The sequence below is a fragment of the Panthera uncia genome (assembly GCF_023721935.1).
Source record: "Panthera uncia isolate 11264 chromosome B2 unlocalized genomic scaffold, Puncia_PCG_1.0 HiC_scaffold_25, whole genome shotgun sequence".
Lineage (NCBI taxonomy): Eukaryota > Metazoa > Chordata > Mammalia > Carnivora > Felidae > Panthera > Panthera uncia.
The window spans coordinates 24,819,957-24,835,337 of record NW_026057581.1 but is presented as its reverse complement, the minus strand read 5'-3'; the positions used below and the strand labels follow the sequence as shown (position 1 = coordinate 24,835,337).

Below are 15,381 nucleotides of genomic sequence, written 5' to 3'. Positions count from 1 at the left end.
CTTAAGTTATAATAAATCATTTCACCTCCTAAACTGCAATTTGTCAAGTATATACTATCCCAATCTGCCCAGTACCCTGACGATGTCTTGCTTCTACCCAACCAAAAAGGAATACATCATTAACATTTTATTCTTATTTCTACAATCATCTGCAATTTCCAGGCAAGTCTTCTGCAAGACAATAAACAACAGTAACTAAAGATTAATTTAATTAACTTAATTTTGAGTACCTCACAGGGGATAAATGACTAAGACACTTTTTTCCTATTCTCAAGGAGTCGCAATCTTGTAAAGACATAGCATGCATGCTGTCACTCCCTCTCCCAGGCAGACATCACTAACCAATCATGGGCCTCTCCCCTGCACTGGAAAAAGCCTTGGCTCCATGATTCCATGTAGCCATTACCAATCAAATGGGCTAGTTTTAACAGACATTATCACATTTCACTAAATCTCCCTAGAGGAGAAAGCAGGAAAAAACCTCTCTGACCTCAGCCACAGCAATTTCTTACTTGACATATTTCCAAAGGCAAGGGAATTAAAAGCAAAAATGAACTACTGGGACCTCATCAAGATAAAAAGCTTCTGCACTGCAAAGAAAACAATCAACAAAACTAAAAGGCAACCAACGGAATGGGAAAAGATATTTGCAAATGACATATCGGACAAAGGGATAGTATCCAAATCTATAAAGAACTCCCCAAACTCCACACCCAAAAAAATAATAATCCAGTGAAAAAATGGGCAGAAAACATGAATAGACACTTCTCTAAAGAAGACATCCAGACGGCCAACAGGCACATGAAAAGATGCTCAACATCGCTCCTCATCAGGGAAATACAAATCAAAACCACACTCAGATACCACCTCACACCAGTCAGAGTGACTAAAATGAACAAATCAGGAGACTATAGATGCTGGAGAGGATGTGGAAAAACGGGAACCCTCTTGCACTGTTGGTGGGAATGCAAACTGGTGCAGCTGCTCTGGAAAAGTGTGGAGGTTCCTCAAAAAATTAAAAATAGATCTACCCTATGACCCAGCAATAGCACTGCTAGGGATTTACCCAAGGGATACAGGAGTGCTGATGCATAGGGGCACTTGTACCCCAATGTTTATAGCAGCACTTTCAACAATAGCAAATTATGGAAAGAGCCTAAATGTCCATCAACTGATGAATGGATAAAGAAGTTGTGGTTTATATATACAATGGAATACTACGTGGCAATGAGAAAAAATGAAATATGGCCCTTTGTAGCAACGTGGATGGAACTGGAGAGTGTTATGCTAAGTAAAATAAGTCATACAGAGAAAGACAGATACCATATGTTTTCACTCTTATGTGGATCCTAAGAAACTTAACAGAAGACCATGGGGGAGGGGAAGGAAAGTAAAAGTTAGAGAGGGAGGGAGCCAAACCATAAGAGACTCTTAAAAACTGAGAATAAACTGAAGGTTGATGGGGGAATGGGAGGGAGGGGAAGGTGGGTGAGGGGTATTGAGGAGGGCACCTGTTGGGATGAGCACTGGGTTTGTATGTTAACCAATTTGACAATACATTTCATATTAAATAAACAAACAAATAAATAAATAAATAAATATAAAAAATAAATCTCCATCTCCATAAGTGATGTTTCTGATACCTATACTGGAATGTAGAAATTTGTGGGAAACTGAATATGCATCAGAAAGTAAAACCAAAAGAGGTAGTATCCCCTTCATCTATTATAATTCAATTGAAGCATTAATTAAAAGGAGTTAAGGAAAATTGTGGGGAGAATGGTACTTCCTGCCAATTCTCAATTATTATTTTCTAATGTGCTAAATTAACCCTTCAATGAAGAAAAGGAAGCCTGCAAAAGCCACCCGAGTCCAGGGAATTAGGTTATCCATTTAACGTGTTTTCTTTAAAGGCCAGGATTGTTTCATGGAAGCTAGAGTATGCTCAAATGAAACAAAATTGGTGAAAATAAAAAATAAGACATAAAAAAAAATTCTGAAACAAAATATGACTTAAAGAATCTGACCTTGATAACCCAAAGGGACCAAAAGTTTCTTTGTTGTCTTCCAAACACAGACAAGTTAACTCCTCTTGACTATTTAAAGATAAATGCTTTCTCTTCCATCTGTCATGATGCAGAAATGTGGAACCTTGAATAGGTACTTGCATAAATGTTTGGCCAGATCTAAACCACTTCCCAAAGAAAATCTAGACCAACTTACAAGTGAGAAGGACCTCACCACGTCAAATTCTTCCACTTTTAAAACACCAACATTAAACTGACAATCAACATACCTGACAAAGTAATCTACAGCTCCAACTTGCGTGCTCTCTTGGCAGGGACCAGCTTGAAATAACAGATGTTAGAAAAGTATATGTTTAAAAAAGGGAAAAATTCACAAACACTAACCATTCAATTATCTAAGTCTCTATCAAAAAAGTGTGCCTTTGTCATCCAATAGGGAGTAATAAAAGTGTCCCAGGGAGATGAGTGTCTTTTTTAAAAAACTACTATCAACCATATTGTGCATCATGTTGTTCTGTTGTTTAAAAGTTGTTTCTCTAGGGGCACCTGGATGGTTGAGTTGGTTAAGCAGCTGACTCTTGACTTCGGCTCAGGTTATGATCTCATGGTTCGTGACATCAAGCCCCACATCAGGCTCTGTACGGACAGTGCAGAGCTTACTTGGGATTCTCTCTTTCCCTCTCTCTCTGCCCCTCCCCTGCTTGTGCACATGCTCCCTCCCTCTCTCTCTCTCTCAAAATAAATAAACATTTTTTTTAAGTTATTTCTCTAAGAGTGTAATACTAATAAAAAGTTTCACTCACCTATCATTCACCTATCACTTTGTCTTGACTATAAGGAACCTCAAAGTTGAATCTTACGTCCACCTTGACAGCAGCCACCTCTTAGTTTTGGGTTTTGGTACACTACCTCCACCTTTCTATTGCCTTCACTGCAGACTCCTGTTCTGTGGTTTTGGGGTGCTGGGGCTTTTTTTCTTTTCATTCTTTTTATGATGGTCCAATGATGTGTTTTTTTATTGATGCCACCTCAGAATCTTTTTGGAAATGAGCAAGGGTATAACTAATTTATAAGTTAAATTCCCTCTGTTATTATTGTATCTGTGCTCACTGTCCCCAAACCCTCCCCTCTCTGCACTCCTATGCACACTGTTCACCCCAATATAGTCCCTGCTATTTCTAGCATTCAACAATACCTATATTGTTGGTACAATACCTATATTCTCCCAGAATCCTGAGGTTAGATAAACCACTCATTTGGCCCCTAACATACTTGTACAACACTACTTTTTTCATGTGCATTGTCTTAAGTTCTTCAAAGACTGTGAAATCCCAGTGGGCAATGAGTAAATTTAAATATCTTTATACTCCCACCAGCATCAAAATAAGCATTGTACCTTGCAGACACGGAACAAAGATGTGTTGTTAATGAGAAGAGTAAGTCAACATTTTTGAAAGCCCACTAACTAAAACTATGTGGGAGATAATATGCTGAAAAGGTTTCTATCTTGAAGCAGTTCACCAACCAAAGAACCAAGATATGTAAATTACCTATAAAGCCAATGGGGAGGGTGCATATATGTAAACACAAAGAAAGTTCATGGAATGGCTGCATTTGGCAGGATTACTTGGAGTGCACAGAGGCTTTTAGGAGAGTGAAAAGGAGTACAACGTGTGAGGGCATTCAGCCACAAAATGACTCCAACAAGGTACAAAGAGACAGTATTCACACAACAGCAAGAACAGTTCCACCCATATATGTAGTAAAGAACCACAAGCACAATTAAGACAATCAATGGAGGTGAGCTTTGGGGATGACTGGTAGAGGGCCTAGAGGCAGCAATGCAAAGCCAGAGCCTGTTTTTCTTTAAGGTGATTTAATGAGGTAAAAACTTGAGAAAATGATTCACAACTACTGTATTAAGAATAGACAGGGGGGCTGAAGCTAGACTATGAAGCCCGATGATAAATACTAGAGATGATAAATAGCATACAGGGCACCATGGCTATCTGCATTCATTCTCAAGTGGGAATTTGGGACAACCCATTTAAGAGCCCATCATGGCACAATGACACGAATGCCCTAAGGGCAATGGTGTCTGCCTCATCTTCTTGAATCTGAGACTTCTTAGAGTAAAACAATCTCTCTTTCTCCCTCACTCTCTCTCTCTCACACACACACACACACACACACACACACAGAACTGTATTTTAATTGTGTGTAGCTTACCACAGAAGTGTGTTAACAAAATGGGTCTAAGCAACTTCTCGGTTCAAATCTCAGCTCTGACACTCATTGGATGTGCATTCCCAGGGAACATTCTTAACCTTACTTAGGTAGGTGTAAATTGGGAATAAAAATTGTATCTGCCCCTAAGGTAGGGATATAAAATGTTTGGCAGAGTGGCTCAGTAAGCTCTCACTGAATATTATTTTTAAAATGAATAATAACGTATAGATTTTCAGACCTCTGGTATTAACTCCATAGTCCTCTGGAGATCCTTAATACCCAGGTAGGGAGTCACTGTCCTAGAAGATAAATGCAAAGTATAGCAGGGCATTAAATTCCATTAACAAGGATTTACATGGCAATACAGAGTTCAACATTGTGCCAGGGGCTATGGAAGCCAACACAACAACTCAACATGGAAAGGAATAATGCAGAGGGTGAATGTTGGAGGAAAGCTTAAAATGCTGGTGCTGAGAGTAAAAGGAGCCTGAAACTCAAGCAGGAGTTTAAAGTCAGAAATGAAGTGATGAACCAAAAGTGTCTGGCCAGGGCATAGCATGCTGAACACATGTATAAGAAAGACTCCCCTGTGGCAGCCTACAGGACAAACTACAGTGGGGGCCACTTCTGCTCCTCCCTTGTCACTCAGTACCAACCAGATGACTGTGTTCAAAGCTCTCAACAAGGTTTTATTTCTAACCTGCATTGATTCACAGTGTTGGTCACTCAAATTGGTATAAGCCATACCAACAGAGTTACATTAACAGCTTAACTAATTTCTTAATGGTACTAAAAAAAAAAAAAAAAAAAAAAATCTCTACCTTCAAGAGTTCATATAAGCTTAGTAAACATTTGACCTTCAGATCTAGTATAAGAAATTGGAAGAGTCCTCAGCATTAGAGAGAAAAAAAAAAGTATGTAGGCCGTGACCTGGAAGCATATGGGCCCTTGACTAATTTAATGGTTCACTTCCTCAACCTCAAATCCTTGTCCTACACACCTCTTCAACCAGTTTTCAAACAGTTGTTTACTGTAATTACCTTAAACAAAGTAAGATGCATGAATAATCAGAAACTAATCAGATATCCAGTAGTTAAAATTGTCTAATATTCTTTGACTCTACATCTGGCCAATTCCAACTTCTTTTCTAATGCTAGAGTGCTTTGTGAGAAGAGTTTGAATCCGAATTAGACACTTCTAGTTGTTTGATTTCAGCAAATCAAACCCCCATGCCTCACTTTCCACATCAGTAAAGTGAAGGTTGAAAAAAAAAAAAAATCCCCTTCAAAGAGTACTTGTAAAAACTAAATGAGTTAATATTAGTCAAGTGATCAATACATAATAAACACAACATTTATTAGCTATTATTATCATCTTCATTACAGAGTAATATTAGCCACTACCAGGAAATCTCCAGAAATACTATCTACAAAAATACATGAGCAAAATTATTCCATCACCAATGAATCTCACACAGCACAGCCTGGTTAGATACAGTGGTCGGGTCCTACCTGTTGCAACATCTCTAAGAGATGACTGTCAGAAACAGTCACGCTCAGTCTGCACATGGGGGTTCCAACATGCAGGACAGCTCCTCATGATTATCTCACTCAAGGAACTCCTTTTATTTGAAAATAGAACCCTAGCCTAACTTTTGGACCAGTCTGTCACATACACTTCAAATGTGTTAACATGAATCTCAGGAGTTTGTGTACTTAAAAAGGTTTTGTGAGGTGTACTCCCCAAACAAAAACATTTCCTGGTCTGTGGCCCCACGGCACTACTTTCTTTTATTTTGTCTTTTCGTCTGGAAATCTGGTTGGCGGGAACGAAAAGAGCAAGAACTCCCCTGCTTCCCAAGCATTAGCAGGTAAGTGGCCTTGGCCCTTACACGGAAATACAGCAAGTTGACTCCACACACACACACTCTCTCTCACGGAAAACCAGTCCCTTTCCCTCCTCCAGCACTAGGATCTCTAAAGAACTGAATTGGAAGTGCACCCTAGAGGGCTTGGAAAAACAAGCGCTCCAGTCGCCGGCAGGACAGGTGAGAGAGCGTAATCTTGCTCAGGTTTGAGGACCACATCCCAAGTAGAACACACGCCCCCACGCCCCCAAGGTAAGCCTAGAAGCATCCAATGTATCCAGGACACTCTCCACAAGACACATCTTGTCTCCGAGCTCTACGACAAGCCACATCGGAAACCTTCCGGGATGCCCAGAAGGCTGTTCCTGGAAACGCGGGCAGCCCCGAGCGCGGGGCAAGGCGTACATGTGCCCCGGCAGCAGCAGGCCCGGCTCAAACCCCCTCCTCGGCACTCACCTGGCCCGTGATGCCAGTGATGAGCGCCACCTTCCTGGGCTTGCCCATCTCGCCGTCCCCAGAGCCCCGAGCGCTGGGGCAGCGTACCGCCGCGTGTGCCATGTCGCTACGGGCGTGCGGCAGAAGGCTGGGCGGAGCGGAGGCCAGTGGAGCAGAGGCAGCGGCGCCTAAGGGACGTGGGGGTGTGCCCGCGCGCAAGTCTCCTCGCCCAGGCTGCAAGGAACTAGCGCACCGCGCGGCCCGCCGCCACAATCTGACAGGGGCGCTGGGGAGGCCGGGCGGGGAGGGCCGGGGGCGGGCCGAGGCGGGCCCCACTGCCGGGCGGCGGGGCTGCGGCCTGGCGGGCGCCGCGTCATTCGCGTCAGCCCGCGACGCTCCCTCTGCGCCCGCGGCAGGCCCCGCCCCCTGCCGACGGCCGCAGCGCCACGCCACGCCCCCTCCGCTGCAGGCCGCGCTGGCTCCGGGGGTGGGGTGGGGCGCCGGAGGGGCGGGCTGGCCGCTGGGCTGTGTCTGCTCTGTCCGGGTGTGATAGGCAGCTTCAGGAAGGGAACTGTTACCAGGTCTTTACGCCTGGCCAGTCCCTTGGCAAGGCCTGGCGTGGAGAGGTCGGGCCGTCAGTGGCCTAGACTTCACCATCTTACCCTCCTTGGAACCCCTATCTCTTGTCCTCCGCCCCTCTGAATCTCCCAGGAATGCTAATAGTTCCAGAGGATGCTGAGAGAAAGGATGGACTGACCTTTAAGTAAGGAGAAAGCCTTGAATTCCAAATCTAGGCGTCACAGGGCCTGGGGCCATTAGCTCTGATAAATAATTTATGAAAACCTGTTGCAATGCCTTTTGATGAGTTTGGTTTTATGTGTACTGAAAGCACTAGCGTTACAAGGACCCTAAATGGTGTCACAGATGTGAGTTAAGACTAACCTCACCTGTATCCTGGCTTTCTGGCTCTTCTCATATTTCCCTGAAGCTTGGAACCAGGCACAAAGTTCCAAGTAACTGGATTCAAAGTATTCTAGTTCAGAGGTCTGGCAGAGTACAAGTAAGTCTGGCCTCACTCATGTGCAACTTAAGGAAATGTTGAAAAGACTGCAAGGTCCTATAAACCTAGACATGGCCAATTTCAAAAAAATAACAATTCAAATGCAAGGTGGGGTCCTAGCTTGATGTCTGCTGAATTGGCTTCCATATGGCAGCCGCACATTGGGCAGAGAGAAGAGCAGAGGTGACTCACACACTGGGAGGGCAGCAGGTGTGTGTACCTAAGCAGTTGGCTGGAATCCACAGAAGAGACAAAAACTTCCCTGTCTCCACTGCTCTGCTTATCTGCAGCTATTCCTCTCTGCAGTAAATCACCTCGGATCATCACTCCAAATCACAAAGTGAGTGACTAGAGAGTCCCCAACCTATCATGCAAGTTATTACAGACCTCAAATCCCCAAATCAGAAAAACTCAGGTTTAAAATAAAAATCTGTTTGGGGCAGCTGGGTGGCTCAGTCGGTTGAGTGTCCAACTTTGGCTCAGGTCATGATCTCGCCGTTCCTGAGTTGGAGCCCTGCATCAGGCTCTGTGCTGACAGCTCAGAGCCTGGGGCCTGTTTCAGATTCTGTGTTTCCCTCTCTGTCTCTGCCCCTGCCCCTCATGCTCTGTTCTCTCCCTCAAAAATAAATAAACATTAAAAAAAATTAAAATTAAAATCTGTTTGTCCCCTAAGCTCCTCAGGAATACTCCTTACCTTTATAGATAGACTTGTCTTTGGTTTCACACTTTGTCCCTCATCTGTCTATTCTATACATAGAACAACTGAATAAATGTGCATTACATGCAATAGTAGAAGGCTGCCTCTGAATGGTTAATGAAGAGGCCCTGATGCACAAGACAGTGAACACTTTCATTTAGGGGAACTTACTATAAGCAAGAAATGTCTTTGAAATCTACTAAATTATCTTGAAAACTTATGTTTGTTTTAATATAAATATACTTTCAAATACATTATTTAATATTTTCCCCATAATTGCTGAAAAAAAGTGGTTATTCAGAGAGGACCTACCAAGTTTATCCCGCAGCTGTGAGACCTCCTATCATACCACTAAATACTGGACATTTGCCTTTTCTAGTATGACAGTAGAAGTATAACAATAGAAGACCCATAGAAAATTGATGATATTGTAGGTCCTATAAATAAAATAATTACAAAATATTGAGGGAAATGGTAGTTCTGAGACACAGTGAAAGATTGAAAAGTGAAGGATATTTCCCTAGAAAACTTCTCTGAAGAAAGGTGGTAGGGCTGTATGTTGGTTTCCTGGGACTGCCACAACAAAGTACCACAGACTGGGTGGCTTAAATAATAGAAATTTATTTCCTCACAATTCTGAAAATCCCAAATCAGGGATTGTCAGGGTTAGTTTCCTCTACAGTTTCTCTTTTAGCTTTTTATGGCCATCTTCATGTTCACATAGCATTCTCCCTGTACATGTATCTGTGTCTAAATTTTCTCCTCTTATAAGGACACCACTCATACTGGATTAGGGCCCACTCAATATGACCTCATGTTAGCTTAACTACCTCTGCCATGACCCTATTTCTAAATTAAGTCATGTGCTAAAGTACTGGCAGGGAGGTTGTCTGCAACATAAAATTGAGGGGAGGAGAGGACACAATTCAACCCCATAACAAGTCCTGTCAACTCAAAACAAATCTCTGAGGAGGATGTGCTACTTAGTGGATAGTAATAGCTCTGAGTTCAGAGGAGGTATTCATTGGCTGATTTGGTTCCTGGTGAGAGCTCTCCATCTGGATAACCAAGGGCCATCTTCTTGCTGTGTCCTACATGGTGAAGAGAGAGACATCATCTCTCTCCTGTCTCTACTTATAAGGGAAATAATCTCATCATGAGATCTTCACCCTCATGATGTAATTACCTCCCAAAGGCCCCCGTCTTCAAATACCATCATATGGTGAGTTAGGGCTTTACCATATGAATATTGGGAGGATTCAATTCGGTTCACAGCATCAACCATTCTATACTTAATACTTAATATGCTTAATAAATATAATTAATATGCTTACTATGCTTAATAAGTATATTTAGTACTCAATACTTAATATGCTGAATAAGTTTTTTCACATCTTTATTACTTGACATTGAGTAGACGTGAAGTATTCAAAAATAAGACCTCTGCTTTCACCTCCAAGCTATCTCTTCTTTTTTAATCGTTCTTTGCTTTTAACCTATGGAACATTTGTAATATTCTTTCACCATACATCAGGTTAGAAAACCAATGATAATGACTAGAATGTATTAAGTGAGCAGTAAGATGTGCCAAGCACTATGCTATATCTCATTTATAATGATCTCTATTTGATAGAAAATGGGGACCAGAAAGGTTAATAAACTTGCCTAAGGTCACATAGCTAGTGGCTGGTTATGGTAAATATCATGATTGACCCTTTCAATCCCCATTCCATTTACTATCTGTAAAAATTGAAATGTTAAAGCCCACATTTCCCAGATCATTTTGCATCTGATATTTTGGAAGCAAATTGAGTTCACAGCAATCAGATGTGTTCCCCCTCCGTCTGGTAGGTTGAGGTAAAACAAAGGCCATCTTTCTACTTCTAGTCAAACTAACCTGAGAATTTTGGCAACTAGACCCCAAGTTTGGGTCTAGTCACACAAGTTTCATGAGTACAACAGCCAGTAGGGTGGCAGCAGCAGCAGTTTCCTAAATTCTAGCTTGGAGCTATGGTGGTATGCCCTTGACATCAACAGCCCAGCGATGGTTCCCTGGCTTCTGTTCCTCCATCCCTTACAAAGAAGTGTTTGTTTGTTTTTGAAAGTTTATTTCTTTATTTTGAGAGGGGGGAGGGGCAGAGAAAGAGGGAGAGAGAGAATCCCAAGCAGTCTCTGAACTGATAGTGCAGAGCCTGACATGGAGCTCAAACCCACAAGCTGTGAGATCATGACCTGAGCCAAGACCAAGAGTCAGACACTTAACTGACTGAGCCACCCAAGCACTACCACCCTTACAAAAAAAGTTTTTGTTTTTGTTTATTATGTAATTACTGATCCAGAACACTGCTTTTATTTCCAATGAAATATCCCAATTTTCCCTTCATGCCTTTTTTATTAAATTATGGGGGAAAATGGAAATAAGATTCTTGCTTATTTTCTAATAGTACTACTGCTCCATTTGTTCCCTTTCTATATGGGTGAAGAAGAACATGCAACTCGCTGAAGACCTCCAGTCAGTAATCCAGAGGCTGTCAGTGTTTGGGCCAATTAAGTCAGTCACCTTCTGTGGACGGCAAAGTGCTAGCATGGTGTTCAAAGACCTGACTTCAGCTTGTAATTCTGTGAATGCTTTTCAAAGCAGGACCCCAGGCACGATGTTTAAGTGTTCCTGGCAACAGCGTTTCATGTCAAAAGATGTAAGACTCGCTATGACCCAAAAAAGTTTTTAACTGAAGTTTTTATTGAGATAATTGTACAATTCAAATATATTTGTAAGAAATAACACAGTGTTATCCCATGTACCCTTTACCCAATCTCCCTCTTTGTCACCTCCTCAGAAATTGCAGTGCAGTATTATAAGCAAGATATTGACATTTATACAATTCGCTGGTCTTATTCAGATTTCCCCCATTGTACTCATTTGTGCATGTGTCTGTGTTAGTGTGTGTGTTTATACAATGCCTTTTATCACACATGTTGGTTCATTCATCAACCACCAAAGTCAAAGTACTGAGTAGTTCTGACATGGATGCCTCATGTTGCCCTTTTACATCACCACCCCTAATCCCTGGAAACTAATCTGTCCTACACTTCTAAAGTTTTGTCATTTCAAAAAGTATCATACATGGAATAATACAGCTTGTAATCATCGGGAATTGTTTTTTTTCACTCAGTTTAAGTCTCCTGGAGATGCATCCAAGATGTGTGTATCAATAGTTTGTTTGGTGTTCTTATTGTCGAGAATTATTTCATGGTATAGATGTACCATAGTTTGTTTTGCCACTTACCTATTGAAGGATATGTGGGCTGTTTCCAGTTTGGGGCTGCTACATATAAAGCTACTGTAAACATTCATGTACAGGTTTCTGTGTGAATATAGTTTTCATTTTGCCCAAGAGTTCAATTGTTGCGCTGTATGCTTGTTTACTTTAAAAAAAAAAAATGCCAAACTTGGTCTTTGCAAAGAGTTTGTAAACAAAATTTCTTGCACTAACTCTTTTTCTGCTTAAAATATCTATGGTAGTGTCCCACTCTACACACTGACTGACACAGCAGTAGAGACAAGACACAAAATCCAGACTCAGGGCTTGTAACCAAAACTGAAAGACTAATGAAATGGTTACTTGTGTGTGAATACGATTGAAAGAGAAGCATTGTAGTAGGGAAAACATACAAGGGAGAAGTGGAGACCATTTTTCCTTTTTACCTTACCTCTACTTCAGGATTTATACCAGTTTTCCAGTTTAGGAAACAAGCAGAATAGAAGTAGTGACTTTTTACGTTAGATCTTATAAAATCCAACTCTATTGGAGATGGGACAACTTATGATCTCTGTTTTCCACCATGTTTCTCTTTGGAATAATACTAAATTGTGTCAGTCTCCTTAGAATTCATGGCAAAAGCAACAGAGTTTTAGAAACAGAACTGGAAGGTGACAAGATAGCTCTGAAGCTTGTAAGGACTTCCTGAAATCTGTCACCTCACTTTGGGATTATTCCATTCTACTGATGAAATCACACTACGGCGATTTTTTGGACTGTGTTTTTAGAAAAGGGAAAGGGTTTCAAAATAACTGAAGACATGTATTTATGATATCCTCACTCTTGTAATTTTCTATCACATAGCTCTCTGTCTTCAGGCAAATGAGTATTAGAAGTATGCATTCCAGGGGCGCCTGGGTGGCTCAGTCGGTTAAGCGTCCGACTTCAACTCAGGTCATGATCTCGGGGCCCGTGAGTTCGAGCCCTGTGTCAGGCTCTGTGCTGACAGCTCAGAGCCTGGAGCCTGTTTCAGATTCTGTGTCTCCCTCTCTCTCTGACCCTCCCTTGTTCATGCTCTGTCTCTCTCTGTCTCAAAAATAAATAAACGTTAAAAAAAAAAAAAAAGAAATATGAGTTCTGGGCCCTGGATGTACCTCTGTCTCTAATAGAGCACGTGTGCCTAAACATGTTGTCTCTACCTCCTTTGCTTTTTAATTTCCAATTTTTTTAGTTGGACTAATAGTTTTAAAGCTAGAAGAGCTATTTATTGAGAAAGTTTTCCACTCTGGTAATCTGAGTTTCCTAATTCACGAAACCCCAGGATCAGAGCCTTGGGATCATTGCTGTGCTGTCTAATTAGAATCTCCACTCGATGCATACAACACTGTTTTTCCATTAGTGGCATCAAACCCGGGAGGAAAGTATGTAAAGCTTTAAGTCTTCCTTGGCTTCTATTTTCAACATTCTCCTCTCTGGATTTGAGAATGCATATGTGCTCACTACTCTCTTTATGATATTTCCTAAAGACTTGCTCAATAAAAAGTGAATCTCCAATAACACAAAACACTAAAGATGAGGTACTACATTATTCCTTCAATTAGATGATGGAATAAAACACCTTTGACTGCCCATGGATAATTTCCAGTTCCTGACTACTAGTCTGATCCTTATAATATGTCAAAATTGCCTCAAGGTTAAAATATAGGCCTCATTTTTAATTCTATCTTTTTTTTAAATGTTTATTTATTTTTGAGAGAGAGAGAGAGTGGGGGAGGGGCCAAGACAGAGGGAAACACAGAATCTGAAGCAGGCTCCAGGCCCTGAGCTGTCAGCATAGAGCCCAATGTGGGGCTTGAACCCATGAACCATGAGATCATGACTTGAGCCGAAGTCTGATGCTTAACCAACTGAGCCATCTAGGTGCCCCTTTAATTCTAAGAATTCTAATTCCAGAGAAACTTTATCCTTTTATACTAACATGTTTAACATATTCAAGATGCTGTCATAAATGTCAAACTCAAACAAAGCCCATTTCAACTAGTAACGGCTTTCCATCTTCCTTCTGGTACCTATATGACTAGTAAAGGGCCTGGCTATGAGCCTAATATATACAGGTAACAGATGAATGCTAGGGATTATAGAGGCAAGAACCACAAATCCTATGCATTAGAAAATTTGCTATACCTCCTTAGAGGAATGGCAAAGAGAAGGTAAAAAAATTTTTTTCAATGTTTATTTTGAGAGAGAGAGAGAGAGAGAGAGAGCAAGCAGGGGAGGGGCAGAGAGAGAGGGAGACACAGAATCCAAAGCAGTCTTCCAGGCTCCAAGCTGTCAGCACAGAGCCCAATGCAGGGCTCAAACTCACGAATTATGAGATCGTGACCTGAGCCAAAGTCAGATGGTTAACGGACTGAACCACCTAGGTGCCCCACGGCAAAGAGAATTTTTTATCCTAATGAATTTTTTTAATGGTCTCCCCCTTCTCACCAAGAGGGAAATTCTTCAATCTCTGGGAGGCAAGCCTTAAGGATGCCTCACTCTAGGATAGAAGGAGGGCTAAAGAGCATCTGGATTCTGTCCCACATTGTGTCCTAATTATTAGTGACTACTGCTGATGTGATAGTAGTTGAGACCATTAAATAATCCTCAGATCCAGATCAGGGGTAATTTGTCCCAAGTTCTCAAAGCAAAGTGTAAGCCCCTAAAAAGTCAACTGCTCCTCCAGGAACCTCACTGAAGAGCAGTAAGCACTGGTAAAGACATAGCCTTCAGCTGCCAGCAAGCAGTGGAGATAGTTGAGGCAAAATCAGTATCATCTGTGGTCTTGGCACGATGAGTATGGCAGAGATTATGGTTTGACTTCAAACATAAAAAGTATTCAGCAAGTGTTCAGGGAAAGGAGCACCAGGGGGTGCATGTTGATTAATCTGAATCATCATAATTCCATTCTTAGTTAATTCCATAGTTAGTGAAGGATTGCCCACAGGTAGAGTGGGCAACTCTACCCAACAAGATGTGATGGGTATAATTGTTCTGCTGTTGAGTCCCCCTCTCCCCACCTCCATGGAAGATATCCTCAGGTTAGTATTGGTGGTATTCTACCTTTCCTGGAAGAGACCCAACCAAATCTTGCCTGATTACTGCATGCAACAAACTGCAATTTGTTGTGTGTGTCAGTAGTTTGAGCAGGGTTCTTCTGGGCAGTCCTGCTCTTGGTGATAATCATCTGAGGTCACTCACTGGTGTTGAGATGACGGCTAGTATGGCCTAAAGGGTCCAAAAAGTCTTCACTCACAGTCTGGTGCCTTATCAGGGAAGGCTGGAAGGCTGACATCAGCAGAGAGTTCAGATGGCCAGGACATTCTCTACATCTGGCCTCTCTATGTGGTCTCTATACATGGTTCTTCCAACATGGTAAACATCTTACACAGTGGTTCAGGTCTAACAAGAGTATGGGTTCTAAAAGACCTAGGAAGAAACCTCAAGACTCATTTTGATGGCCTTGAAGTCTCAGAATATCATTTCTATCACATTCTATTGGTCAAAGCAAAACAACTGAGTAAGCCGAGCCCAGAGTCAAGTGAAGGGAGTTAGATTCCACCTCTTGATGTGAGAAGCAGCATGAATGTGCAAAGAGGAATTGATGGCAGCCCTCTTTGGAAACTGTCCACTTCAGGTCATCCTTGGGCCATTCAATTCACATCCCTTTCTCAGGCAAAATACACTCACTCCATGTGTTAGTTTTATATTGCTGTGTAGCAAATTAACACAAACTTAGTTCTGAAAACAATACACATTTACTATCT

General features: G+C 41.7%; 1 protein-coding gene across 1 annotated transcript in view; it reads right to left on the bottom strand.

Annotated features, from left to right (window-relative positions):
- The window catches only part of GMDS (GDP-mannose 4,6-dehydratase), a 628,119-nt gene extending 621,233 nt beyond the window's left edge, over positions 1–6,886 (bottom strand). Inside the window, exon 1 of the mRNA XM_049654927.1 lies at positions 6,580–6,886. Coding sequence (XP_049510884.1) covers positions 6,580–6,681 — 102 coding nt within the window. The 5' untranslated portion in view covers positions 6,682–6,886. The remainder of the gene's footprint in view (positions 1–6,579) is intronic.
- Between the last annotated feature and the right edge of the window lie 8,495 nt (positions 6,887–15,381).